Here is a 13,721-nt window from a genome sequence, read left to right as displayed (position 1 = left end):
TGATTTCACAGTCTCAGTTCTGTGAATGACGGTTAAGAATTGTATGAGTTACATTGTTAACAACCTGTTTCTAACTTCTTTTTCAGGAATTGAAAAAAAAAAAAGTTTCTGCAGCTGTAGAGATCACCAATCTGGACTGGTGGGTTGGCTCCTTCCCTCAAATTTGCATCAGTCCAATCTAACTAAGATCAACATTTCCCCGTATTTTTTCTTCTTTGTTCATGTTGCCACCATGATAAGAGAAAGGTTTTTCCCATTTAAAGTTGTTCAGAAAATAGTAACTCTAAGTAGAATGAATAGTTGGTGGGGGTAGGGATTGGGAGTAAACTGATGGATAATGGGGATGGGGGTGCCCTCTACTGAGACCATAATAGCAGATCTTAAAACCTTTCTAGCATATCTAGAAGTTTGTTGCCATTTTGATCCCTGCTTTCCGTGCCACTGCCCCTTTGCAGCCACACCTTCCTTTCACTGTTCTTGTATCCACAGAGAAATAGAAACTTGCTCCCCTCACAGAATGGCTGGGAGCCTGTGCCTTGTTAGATCTAAGCAGGTGCCAGCATTTTTATTTCTCCTCCTGTAGAACTGACACTTCCAGACCACTGGTTGAGACCGGTGGTTCTCAACCTTCCTAATGCCCAATGTATTTTCATTGTTACAAAGGGGTCACGACCCACAGGTTGAGAACCACTGCCTTAGACGGTCTGTTCATAGTTCCTTTTTCTTAGCAGGTGCTGCTCATTCAGCAGAGGGTTTGCACTGCCCCATGGTCATGTCCAAAGCACTGAAGTTCGTGAGTTAAGAAAGAAACAAGAGTGTACATCTTCCTTTTTTCTCCTTAACTCTTCCTTCTCCTCAGAGAGCAACAGGAAACTTGATTGTTTCTTCTTCTAAATTCTACTCCAGATTGGTGACTCTGAGATGCAGAAATACTAATGAGAGACTGATATTTCTCATCAGCTGCGATTCCCAAGGTTTTGCAGTACTTAGAATTTTAACAAGTACTCAGCATTATGCGCTTTGTACATTTAATTTTAATCACTAAAGATTCAAATTCTGTTGTGATAATTTTACTGTATCTCTTGATAATTTGTGGTCAAAGCATCCCAAAATCAGAATCGGGAATCATTAATCACTTTATTCCATATCAGGCCTTTGTTAATTTCATATAGGGCTGGTAGTTCTTGATGATGATGATGACGACAATTATTATTTTGGCCATGGGGCCTTTTTTCCAAGTTAACATGTGCACGAAAGTCTGAAGAGAGCTCAGAGATGGCCCTGGTGAAAGTGCCAGAGACCAACTTGCAGGTATCCCCTGCCTGCCCCCAAAGAGGACACAGGGAGCCATGCACTCATTCTCCTAAGAAATCATTTTTGCTGAATAATTTTTTAGCCCAAATCAAATCTTAATTTATCTTCTACTGTATGTTAGCTATCCTCCCCCCTATTTTCCTGTTCTACTCTTCCCCCCCCCTTCAATTACCTAGTAGTTGATAAGCATAACTAAAGGCCTGCCATTCATGAATGAAGTTCAAAGCCATCGCTGATGGAAGACATGGCTTACCTGCCTGTCTCTTTGTGTTCTCCTGTTTCTTCTTATGTAGACTCTACCTACCTGCTTGCTTCTTGTACAACCACCTTCAAACCCTTCACTTGGCCCTCTTGGACTCTGGACTTCCACAGACAGAAAGTTGCAAAAAGAGTTGCTGAAGTGGGAGTAGTAATGGGTTCTAAGAACCTACCCCTGCCGGGCACGGTGGCTCACGCCTATAATCCTAATATTCTAGGAGGCCGAGGCGGGTGGATCACTTGAGCCCAAGAGTTTGAGGTTGCTGTGAGCTATGACACTACAGCACTGCACCAATGGCAACAAAATGAGATGCTATCTCAAGAATAAAAATAAAATAAAAACCTACCCCTGCATAATACTGAAAGTGTTTTCGTTTTGGAGGGGTGAACAGAGATATGCATCATATAGTTGAACCACTATTGCCACAGAATACATTTTATTATCTCTAAATTTAGGGCGCAGAATATGGAATGTATTCCTATAAATTCTTAACTGTGATTAATTGTTAAAGTAAGTTTATTTTATTTTATTTTTCAAATAATGAATTTAAAGTTAAATTCTATGTCACAGTAGAAGGCAAGGGTTGTTCACACATTAGCCACCTATCTTTCCACTGATATTAGGTCGAATTTTCTCTACATGAATATGTGTGTGTGTGTGTGTGTGTGTGTGTGTGTGTGTGTGTGTGTGTGAAATTTAATCACCCATAAATTTCCTGCAGTTAGAGAATCTACAGAAATTTGTAATTTTATCCCTTTCATATTTAATATCCTTTGATTGGAAGATAACTTATTTTCTATACAGTTCAGTAAATTCACTAAGTTTCTTACTGATGCATGAGAACATTCTTCAAAGGAGAATATTTGACTTAGAGTTTTATTCTCTGGCATGAGTAGTAGTTAGCAAAGTGCTAATACCTTTCCATTACTGTGAGACATGGGAATTTGAAACAGCCATTTATGAGAACCTTCGAGTAAACAATTCACTGAACAACTAAGAGACCCAACCAAAAAAAAAAAAAGACCCCCAAAAGTGATTTTTCTCCACATTGTAAGGTTTCAGTGCTGGCTCAGAGGTCACATTCAGCCACATTTCCAAAAATTTTTTGTCCCATTTGGGGGAACTAAAGGGATATTGAGAAAGAAAAGAGGCAGAGACTTGACCTATGCTATGAGATCTAATATTGAAAGTGAAAAATCATGACATGTAAAGCCTGCTTTTTCAGTCTGAGGGGGAAACCGGCTGACAGATACAGTCTAAAAGCTGAAAGAACTGCATTTGTTTAAAGTGTCTCCTGAACACGTGCTGTTGGAGCCTGGGCCCAGGGAACACACATGCAGAGGTGAAAACGGAGTTACTGGGTTCGTTTCTCTTGCCTATAAAATCTTGAAATCTTATTTTTAAGATTGCACTCTTTTAGCTTTAGTTCACTTAAAAAAAAAAAAAACTTCAAAATTGGAGAAATATTTTTACCTCTAACATTCCATCTCCGTTAAATTTTTCATCATCACATCTGAAGCCCTCAGTATGAATGTCACAAATGTCACGGACTGTAATCATTATTACAACAATGGAGAAACTGGAGTGTTTTGTATACTTATCACTATTCATGTGTTGGCTATGGTCGAAGATGGCCAAAGGCATCTCACAGAAGAGATAGACCCCAACTCAGATGACCTGTTGGAATGATCACTTTTTACAATGCCTGGTATACAGCAGGTACTTAACAAATGTTAAGCCCACTCCTTAAGAGCTGGTTTAAAGTAGGTCCTTTGGACCTTAAAATGCACTTTCCCATAGAAAAGACATCATTAGTGATGTACCAGTTCCCAAGCCAACACACAGTCACCGTGCAATTCTTTATATGCTAGATGTATATCAGAAGTCATTTATGTTGTTCTAGGGTTTTAGTATATAAATTCTTCATTGATGACTTATTTCTTCTTCATAGTCACTGTATAAGTCGGTAAATCGCATCATAACCTTCCCCTCGCTATTTTAGAGATGAGGAAGTCACATCCTATAGAAGGTTACTATGGTGATTAAGAATGAACCTGAAGGTGTGTATCTCGAGGTCTCTGAGGGCCTCCAGGTCCATTGCCCTCCCTCCATCCTCCACCTCACCCTATGCCCCATTGTAGCTTTGAAAAGCCACTGATGACTGTTCCTGGGATAAGTCTAGAGCTTTCTATTCTTTTAGTGATGACATTTTGGACTTCTTTACACGGGCTCAGATTTACCATAAGCATAACCAAAGAATTTGACTTATCTCCATGAATGCATTAATCTTCTGGAGGTACCCTCTGCATTCAGGAAGGGTCCTGGTCAGGCACAGTGGCTCACATCTATAATCCCAGCACTCTGGGAGGCTGAAGCAGAATTGCTTGAGCTCAGGACTTTGAGACCAGCTTAAGCAAGAGCAAGACCTCATCTCTACTAAAAACAGAAAAGCTGGCTGGGTGTTGTGGCAGGCACCTGTAGTCCCAGCTGCTCAGGTGGCTGAGGCAGGAGGATCACTTGAGCCCAGGAGTTTGAGGTTGCCCTGAGCTAGGCTGATACCACCACCCAAGCAATAGAGTGAGACTCTGTCTCAAAAAAGCAAGGTCCATTTGTCCCTTTTGGTAGTTGACCAAGCAAACTGCCTTTTAAATAGTTAACCCTTGGCTTCTTGGAGAGAAGCAAATTATCAAGGCTACAAGAGATTAGCCTGAAATACCCTGTTAGAAAGGGCTGCCAGGGTACAGGCCTCAGAGAGAACTGCTCTTCACTTAGAATGGCGGTGAGAGAGGAGGAGTGGCTGTCTCCACTGTCCCAGTTTCCTGTTGACTAGCTTTAGCAGGGTTAGCTCAGTTACAGAGACCAATTCTTATAGAATATTTTCTAAATATTGACTATTCCCCTTGGGTGGATGTTTTGACAGTGATTATGGCTTCTTCAATCTCTGTGAAAGCCATTAAGTTCCTGGTAGCCATTTTGAGGACCTTGAACATGAAACGTATTCAGTTCCCCTCAGGCCCAGTAATCTTACTTATGCTATTGCACTATGCATTTGAAATATTAAATGTTCTAAATCTCTTAGAGCAAACAGATTGAAGTATTTCTTTGTTTCTTTTTTTGTGTGTGTGTGTGACAGTCTTACTCTATCACCTTGGGTAGAGTGATGTGCCATCATAGCTCACAGCAACCTCAAACTCCTGGGCTTGAGCAATCCTCTTGCCTTGGCCTCCCGGGTAGCTGGGACCGCAGGCGCCTGTTACTATCCCCAGCTAGTTTTTCTGTTTTTAGTAGAGATGGGGTCTCACTCTTGGTCAGGCTGGTCTCAAACTCCTGAGCTCAAGCAGTCCACCTGCCTTGGCCTCCCAGAGTGCTGGCCAGATTCAAGTATTTATAGCTTAGAAAAATTAAAAGAGAAATCAAAATAATGAAGCTTTTAAAAGCCCCTTTTCTATAAGAATTCTTTTCAGAAAAAGAGGAAATATTTCTACCAAAGGAGGGCAGAAATCAGTGTACATTTCATAAGTGAATAGAAGAAAAATCGAAGGTCCTTTATCTGAAAACAATGTATTTTAACTAAAATGTAAAAATATGAAACCGTATAAGTATAGAGTATTTAAAACAAATTTTATTCTCATCAGTGAGGCAGAGTTAGCCAGTGACATGCTCTGAGTCAACCACACTCAAATTCTGCTAATCCAGAATGAAAATGGAATCATTAAGGTAAAATTGAGGAGTTTACTTGGGAGCAGTTGTGCTAGTGAATTTCCACCCCGAAGTGAAATCATTACTTAGGTGTATTTATGTGTGTTCATTTTTAAAACGAACCATGATAGCTATCATCTCAGATTTTGAATGTAAAAAGGAGGGGAAGACATTTTCAAGTGTAGTTAGCAGTTTAAAAACCCTTCATTCACTTAGCGAGCTGATGATTATTCCATGTCTGTGAAAGCTTCTGGAGCCCATGTCGGAGGAGCGTATGTGGGTAATCAGCCAACATGTATATTGGTATGACCTTCTGACCCAGCAGAGGAAATCCATTAATGACATCATTTGCTCTTCCTCTGGGGCTCAATATAGAACTCTTTATGTTCAAAACAAAACAAACCCTTTTTACTCTTTTAGTACTCGGGAGAGTCTGGCTTCCAACACATCAAGCATTGTGGAAAGTAACCGCCGGCAGAACCCTGCCCTGAGCCCGGCCCATGGTGGAGCCGCCCCAGCCTTCAACTTCCGAGCGAGCACAGACCCCTCCACGAACGAAGCTGACAAATTACAGAAACCTTCCAACTGCTTGCAAGCTTCTGTGACTAGTGTGTGACAGTCATCCTGCCTCAGACCTTCTGTCTCATTTGACAGCAAAGTTTACGACACTGGGACTGATGTTTACATCTTTGGAAAGACAAGCATCTCAACCACAGTTTTTGTGTTTACTTAAACTGTGCTGCTAAGTAGGCTAGGGCAAAAAAAAAGAAAACAAAAATCTTTATTTCAAAGTATTGCTTTTCACATTTATGGCTCTGTAGCAACTGAATTAGCAGTAGGGGTGATATGTATACTTTGCTTCACTAATTGTATCTGAGCACACATTGGGAAGTCTAGACACTGTAAGTGTAATATGCATTTTCAATGTCATGCAGTTGCCAATTCCATTTTAAAATGCCACAGATGTGTGTTGCTCCCTGTCTGTGGTTAAATGGTGCCACAGAACTGATCCTTGACACTTCCAGAAAACTTAAGCCACCACAAAATGTCAGATGCAAGGGTCCACCTTGAGGGAAACCATATGCCAAAACCGAGTAGAAGGGACCCAGCCCTTTGTGTGTGAGTCGTTTTTGCACCAGTCACTTGTCACTGTGAGTTTTCGTGACACTATTTCGCAAGAGCCCATGGAAGTGTGTGCGAAGCAGTCGCAGTGGAAATACTGGGAGTGTTTGCTGTCAGGATTTTGTTTTCCAGTGTAACAGATGCTTGTCTGGTTTTTAACCTTCCATAATCACAAACAGGAATATAGGGCTTTGAATCTGAAGTGGACAAAGGAAGGGAATTCCCATTCTGGCTGGGGCACAGCGCTAAGTGATGGAAGAAGTAATGTGGACTTTTAAAAGGTGTTTATCAAATATGGAAGGAAGGTAATTTCCTCCTCATGATACTTATGGCGATTCTAACTTACTATAATAGATACAATATTAGTTTGTTTAAAAGCAAAATGTTCTTTGTGATACAAATGAAGAGTATGGCCTGAGGATGTTATTCTTTCTAATGGAAGGACATAAATCTATTTTATGTAGTTTTAAATAGAATGCCTAAATTAGGCTGTGGGAGATAATTTTTAGTGGTTATAGGAAAGAGCAAATTTAGGGAGAGTCGAACTTCAGGCCTTTTATTCCTGGGAAGGTATCTATAGAGAAAACTTTTAAAATAATTTTTAATTAGAAATAAACATGTGCCCACATAATGAATAACAGAGTGAACTCATTCTGCTAGTGTGGAATAATCAGAATTTGTACTCCCCTAAAATGTATGAGAATAACAATTATGCATACGTGAACTATGCCAGAGTAATGTTTACAGATACTTTGTAACCAATTTCAGGAGGCATTTTTAGGTTGGATGTATAGTTAATTAGCCCAACTTATTTCAAAATGGTTAACCTTTTTTGCTTTAGTTTACAATGTCGTGTTGAATACAAAAATTCCAACTCAGCAGCAAAGGGATTACAATTAATTCAGCTTCAATCTTATGGGAAAGAGACATTTCAGAGTTCCCTTATCTTATTTTCTGAGAACAGTGGAATAGACATGAAGTTTTCTTTAGTTTTAGCGGTATGTGCTGTTTGGAGCCATACACCATTACAAAAAGAAGAAGAAGAAGAAGAAAAAAAAAAATATATATATATATATCCAAAAATAAATCTAAAATATTTTCACCTCAGATTGGAGTAATTGGCGTAAAATTTGTGAGACACTTCTGTTTCTGTATTAGGTTAAATCCCTAGCCATCTGCTTAAAGAATGCAGTCATATACACAGTTGGACTAATTCTTGAAGCATTTGAATACTCCCAGATTTTTCTGTTATTTGAAAGTTGCATTGGGCCGAACTGGACTTCTCGAGTTTGGTAAATTTCTTTTTCGTGCTTATTACAGTGAAACTTCTCAGGCCCATGCTTTCTTTCCCCCAAAGCCTGCCTGGATTGATCAGAAATGCATTGTCTGTCTCATTGTTTAAATGTGTCCGGAAGGAACCATGAGGATGTGTCTAATGCACCATAGTCTCTTTCCTTGGGGAGCTTTACACCATATAGTTACTAAATTTTTCTGTCTAAATTCATTTTTCCTGAAAACTTACTCTCAAATTTTTATCATACTATCAGTTCATGAATAATATAACCATTGGAATGAGACATCAGCCTCTAGTTGATCCTCTGAAAAGTAGCCATTGAAAGAACCAATGCAGTGTGAACAAGAAAGGGAAAGCATTTACCTTTAAGAGAAGCTTTAAAATAGGAATCTATTGACATTTCACAAAACAGATTTACAAGAAGACATTATTCAAATAAAATGTGTATACCATTTGCTCGTTGCCATGGGGTACATGATTAAAAACAAACAAAAAAAACTCCCATAGACCAGCCATTAGCATAGAAATGGACTTTTAAAGATAGTACCTGTAAGCCGATGTTCCAGTAGAAACACTCCCATCCAAATCTAATGATGATTCTTTAGCAGGGGAGGTGTAGTGGTGGGAAGCACATCACAAATGTGATCTAAGGTAGTTGTCACCAAGATGGTGAGGTTTTCTCAGTGCCCAAGCCCTGAGGGTCCTCACCAAGCTTCACCAAAACCCTTTTCCTCCAGCAAAAGCATAGTTTTGTGTTACATGCCTGCTTACCCAGTCTTAAGAGTTTATCAACTGAAAGGTTTACAAAACCGAATCTGGTTGAATCTCTGTGTAGCATTCAACTTGAAGGGGTCAACACATCTGTCGGCATTTTGCACTTATGTATTATTATGATACAGCATATTACTTTATGGTAATTTTATTTTTACATATAACTACCTCCATAAATTTGATGAGATGGCAGCAGTGTGTTACAGTAGATTGTTCAGAAAAGCAAAGTTTCTGAAATGTTCAGGCCATGGTGTTCTCTGTGTGTGTTGTGATTGCCTGTGTGGACTCATGACGTTTCCATCATTGTGGCTTGCTCTTGCCACATTTGGCTTTCTGATGTAATCCTGTCTTCTGTCTTCCCATGAAAGAGCACTTGGTTTTGTTATGAGTGAACGGAAGTTTAAAAATTCTCACGTCCCCCTTTCCTTCCCATCCCTGCTGAAAGTTCTCCAGTGAAAAGCCAATTGGTAAATGTTGACGTAGCAAGCTATTTACTCCTATGGAAATCTGATTTGAATTCTATGTTTTCAGTAACAGAAGACACACTTGAAATTTGGACAGCCAGCCTCTAAGCACTTTGGGCCTTTCTGCCTTCACTCACATGCTACCATAATCGAGCCCAAACTTCACTTTAATTAAAAGCCCTGTTCTGTGAATCTCACAACTTCTGTTAAATAATATGTATTCCATTATATATATTTTGTGCATCTCAGGGGACCATAATGAGCATCGGGGGGCGGGGCGGGGGGGGCTGCCCATCACATAGAAGAGGAGAAAGGAGTAAAAATAACAAAGCACTGCTTTTCCCTCCAGTGGTGAGAAGCTCAAGTTCAGGAATCATACATTTAAAGTTAATCTGGACTAACAGTGATCTGAACACCAGCTGTTTCCAAATCTCTTTCTTTCATAACCCAACCAGCATTTCTAAAATGTAAATTTAAATTAGATTGCGGTCACCATGGGGAGAAGAAACCTGTTTAGTGGAAATGGCAGCATTGTTCCTTTTTTAGGTTGGCACTGTTTTATAAAAAAAAAAAAAAAAAATCCTATCCAGGATAAACCACTTATCACCACCAAGTGTACTTGAAAATAAAGTTTTCAGCTTAAATTATAGGCATATTGCTCACACTTACAATTGTGATTTTTTTTGTTTGTTTTTGAAAGTCTTGTCATTTGTAACAGGCAGTTTTGGAGCTTGATTTAAAAACCCAACAACCAGTGCTGACTTTGCACAGTTCATTTTGGGATCTCAACATGCTTCCAAAGCATTTGAATTCACAAACAGTTAACAAAAGCAAGTCATATTTGTGATATCCATACTTAGAGAATAAACAGAAGGAGTGACTTAAGATCACCTAGAAACACAGTGGCAGCTATCAATGATCTATTTTCTATCTGTTCGGTAGACCATCATGAGAAATCACAAAATACAATGCTATTTTTCTGATGTGTGCTAATAAAGTCAAAGAAAAAACCTCCAACTTCACACCTTTGTCCATTTTCATTCAAAAATTTCAGGGCGTCTGGGATGTTACCCCTCAGCACAGCTGACTGGTACCACTTAGTGAAGTGGTAGGTCAACAAATCCACCCAAATTGCCGTTGCAGTCAGAGGGCAGATCTGGACATAACATCTGTTTACAGTTTCCTGTTGGGTTTCCATAATTCCCGTGCCAAAATACTGTCTTTCATGACTTGACTGCTCCTGGCAGTGGAAGGTGCTGAAACAGAAATTTTAATTAAAAACTTTGTCAAGTACTCTTCACAACAGTCCTTAGCACGGTAAAAATTCAGTATAATTAGACTGAGCCCTAGTTTGGAAGATCCGGGTTTCTGAGGGAGCTGATCCAGTTGTAAGTGTTTTCTCAAATTAGGAGACATGATCCTTGCTGGGGATCTTTCTCCATCACCACGTAGCAGTCACAGAACCAGCTCGTATTGTGCTGTCAGACGTGAGTGGATCCACCCCACAGGTCCGTCCTGCCCATTGTTGAAGTCATCCAGTACTCTCCTGCCTCGGTGCTCTTCTGCACGTGCTTTGGGCTTTGGAAGCTATAACAGGAAAAATGAACACAAAAGCCATGGGAAAACATTGCTTTGCTTTGGGTTAGTAAACTATGGGCAGGCAAGAAATTACTTTTGGTTTGAGTTTTGCCAAGGAGAAAAGCATCAGCTGTCACCTCCTTCCCTCTCCCAGAAGGATTTGTAGTATTAAAGATACATCCAATATGTTCCCCCACAGGTTTTTATTTAGGAGGCATTTCATAAATTACATATGTGAAGAAAATTCATTATTAAATGTCCTTATGTGTTTCAAGCAGACACTGGCACCTCCCTGATAGATTTTATCTCTATCTCTTCTGCAGCTGCACCCTAGAAAGAGGTCCCCAGGGATGGCTCCCCTAAGACCCAAACCTGTGTTCTTACTGTTGTTCTATGACTTAACAGTTGATGATCTACAAGATGCAGAATTCTGCAGGGCTCAAGGGGGACTAAACTTTGTTCTTGGGCTTGTGTATTACCAGTAACAAGACTAATTGCATATATATGGTTGGCTTGCAATGCGGACGCACACACACATCATGCCAACTAGGAAAGGAGATGTTTCCAAGCAAGGCAGCAATGATGACTGTGAAAGGTTGGAAATGTGAGATAAGACACTTGGCTGCCCCATGGACAGCTGCCTACGTCCCTGTCCAAAGGCTGACCTTGGTACCCCCATTCCCTAGCTCCCACCAAAAAGAGGTACCAGATCTGAGGCTTGAGATCTCCTCCACAGTTCTAGGAAATCAATTATGAAAGGGGGCACCCAGCAGCTCCTCCCTTTCCTTCCCTCCAAGGTCCTCCATCCCTGTCCCCCAGATAGTGACACGCTTTCCACACTGGAAGGGCAGTACACTACAGTATTGTGCGCACACACTCGAGCTGCCCCAGAGTCACCTTCTTGAGTATTGACAGCTACAAATTAAAATCCTTAGAGCAGTTGACATAGATGCTACGTTATAGAACAGAATTAAATTTAAACGTCAAGTTTAAAGGGATCATAATTCTGCAGGTACCTTTCTCTGAGTGACTGAATGTGACAATTGCATTAGGATAAATGAATTAAGAAGTGCAGGTGGGATTTACTGTATGTTAGAAAGGAATTTTGCAGCCAAGACTGCCTTGAATAAAATGTGTTTGCACTGAAAAAAAATTTTAAATTACTTGGTCTCTGGTTGCTGTAAAGGTCATCCAAGATGGATGTTCTGTTTATATTGTATAGTATTTCATATGAAATAACTACAGTTCATGAAATGTCTTCCCTAATGTTACTGATTTATAACAGCACATTTGTAACATGGTTTTTATCGTGTCAGTGTACCATATTGTAAATGATGATTACTTGTCATGCTTAGTATAATAACTTAAAAGAAAAAAAAAGGACAGGGATTTTTGTAAGTCTATATTTGAAAGTCCCTCCATATGGTAATATTGTGTTCATGTTGTTTATGTAGTGTTGTGTGAAATATCCATTTTGGATTGTGTTACTTTTTAAGATATTAAATAACATTTGGTTATATGTCTAAGTGGATTTTTTTTTTTTTGGCACTTGAGAGATCAACTACTTTACATGAGGTCAATTTATTTCTGTCTTCAGTTAAATACGATTTTGTAACAAATCTTTATTGCATGATCAGACCTTCTCAGTTAAAACAACTGAAAGTGAAAGTTTCTGATCAAAATTCTTTTTCCAGGAATGTTGAAAATAATCACACTCTTAGCTAACTGTTTGAATTTAAAACAGAGTGATGGTTAGAGATCCGTGTAATTTTCCGTGCTCCTCTCCCTAGTAAACTCTACAAGGCTGTTCACATACTCCAGCAGATCACTGGCACAGGTTGGGAATGCCACCATGTTTCACTGCCTTCAGAACCTATTATACATTCTTTTGATTCTCTTCACTGTGGCAAATCTTTGTCCTTGGAGAATAAGACTTCATTTTTTTCAAACCAAAATGATTTGATGTCAAGTTAATGATTAAGCTGGGAAACTGCATTTTTAGTTAATAGCAATATGGAGTCATAAAATTGAGGCTGATTTTCTTATAAAGGCAATACCCAAAGCAGACTTCCAAAAGTTGTTTTTAAAATGGCAATGTCTTTGGGTAAGTATCCAGAGACCCCAAGGAGATTACATTGAAAAACAAGTCTTATTTTAGTTGTGCAAGTTTGTCTATGTGTTATTAACTATCTCAGTACAGAGGTTTCCTTTTTCAGGCATGAAGTTAGGAAGAACAAGAATACTGGGAGTTTTGCTCTAGCGGCTGTGGTCAAGGAAAGGTAACTTATGCTCCTCTCAGAAGAATCCAGTGACCTGGACCCACGGAGGAAATACTTGAGAAGATGGAAAGCAAGAGTCTGACTCCTGTGAGAGAATGATCGCAGGTCCTAAAAATCTTTTCTTTCCAAAGGAAATGGTTTTCACTTATTTTTAAGTGTTTAAAGTAGTGGGTTCCCTCTGTCCCCTCCATGAAGAAAATCCAAGTGGTCTCAGTCCTTGCTTCCTCCTCTGAGAACTACTGAATAATGAAGTGAAGTTATTCACCTGACTTTAATAATTTACTTAACTGTAAAATCTTTTCCCTACTGTAGGAGTACTTGGATTTAGGGATATTGTCTCTCTTCAGGCTCATTCCCCCTGGACTTTTCCTGTCAAGCAAATAGTTAATCGAGGGCACTTTGCTCCCTACAGGAATTTGAAAAGCCAAAGGCACCTACCTATACTCAGCTTGGTGACTCACACCTGTAAACCTCCTGGGAGGTTGAGGCAGGAGGATGCCTTGAGCTCAGGAGTTCAAGACCAGCCTGAGTAAACAACGAGACCCTGTCTCTATTAAAAATAGAAAAACTAGCTGGGTGTGGTGACAGGCACTTCCCACTACTTGGGAGGCTTAGGTAGGAGCATCACTTGAGTCCAGGAGTTTGAAGCTGTGAGCTATGACCCTATGATACTCTACCCAGGGTGACAGAGTGAAGGGTTGACATAATACCAGAGTGTCTCATAAAAAAGAACAAAAAGAGGCTTGAGTAGCATTTTTAGGAGAATCTGCTTAAAAGAGCTGCACTAGAAGTGTGCCAAAGAGAGATACAATATGTCAAGTAAGAGAAGTGAGGCCACAGAAGTTAGTTTGGAGTCTAAAGAGTAAAATCAAATTACTCAAGTTCCAATAAAGTACAAATTCCTTCTCTGTCAGAGGCCGCAGCACTTAGCTATTGGGCTG

At 39.7% G+C, this 13,721-nt stretch overlaps 1 protein-coding gene across 1 annotated transcript in view; it reads left to right on the top strand.

Moving 5' to 3' along the window:
* The window catches only part of STOX2 (storkhead box 2), a 101,562-nt gene extending 89,535 nt beyond the window's left edge, over window positions 1-12,027 (top strand). Inside the window, exon 4 of the mRNA XM_053584844.1 lies at window positions 5,693-12,027. Coding sequence (XP_053440819.1) covers window positions 5,693-5,888 — 196 coding nt within the window. The 3' untranslated portion in view covers window positions 5,889-12,027. The remainder of the gene's footprint in view (window positions 1-5,692) is intronic.
* Window positions 12,028-13,721: the final 1,694 nt, after the last annotated feature.

Source organism: Nycticebus coucang, chromosome 1 (assembly GCF_027406575.1).
Source record: "Nycticebus coucang isolate mNycCou1 chromosome 1, mNycCou1.pri, whole genome shotgun sequence".
Taxonomy (NCBI): Eukaryota; Metazoa; Chordata; class Mammalia; order Primates; family Lorisidae; genus Nycticebus; species Nycticebus coucang.
Note: the sequence above shows the minus strand (reverse complement) of the source record. Positions and strands in the feature narration are given on the sequence as shown.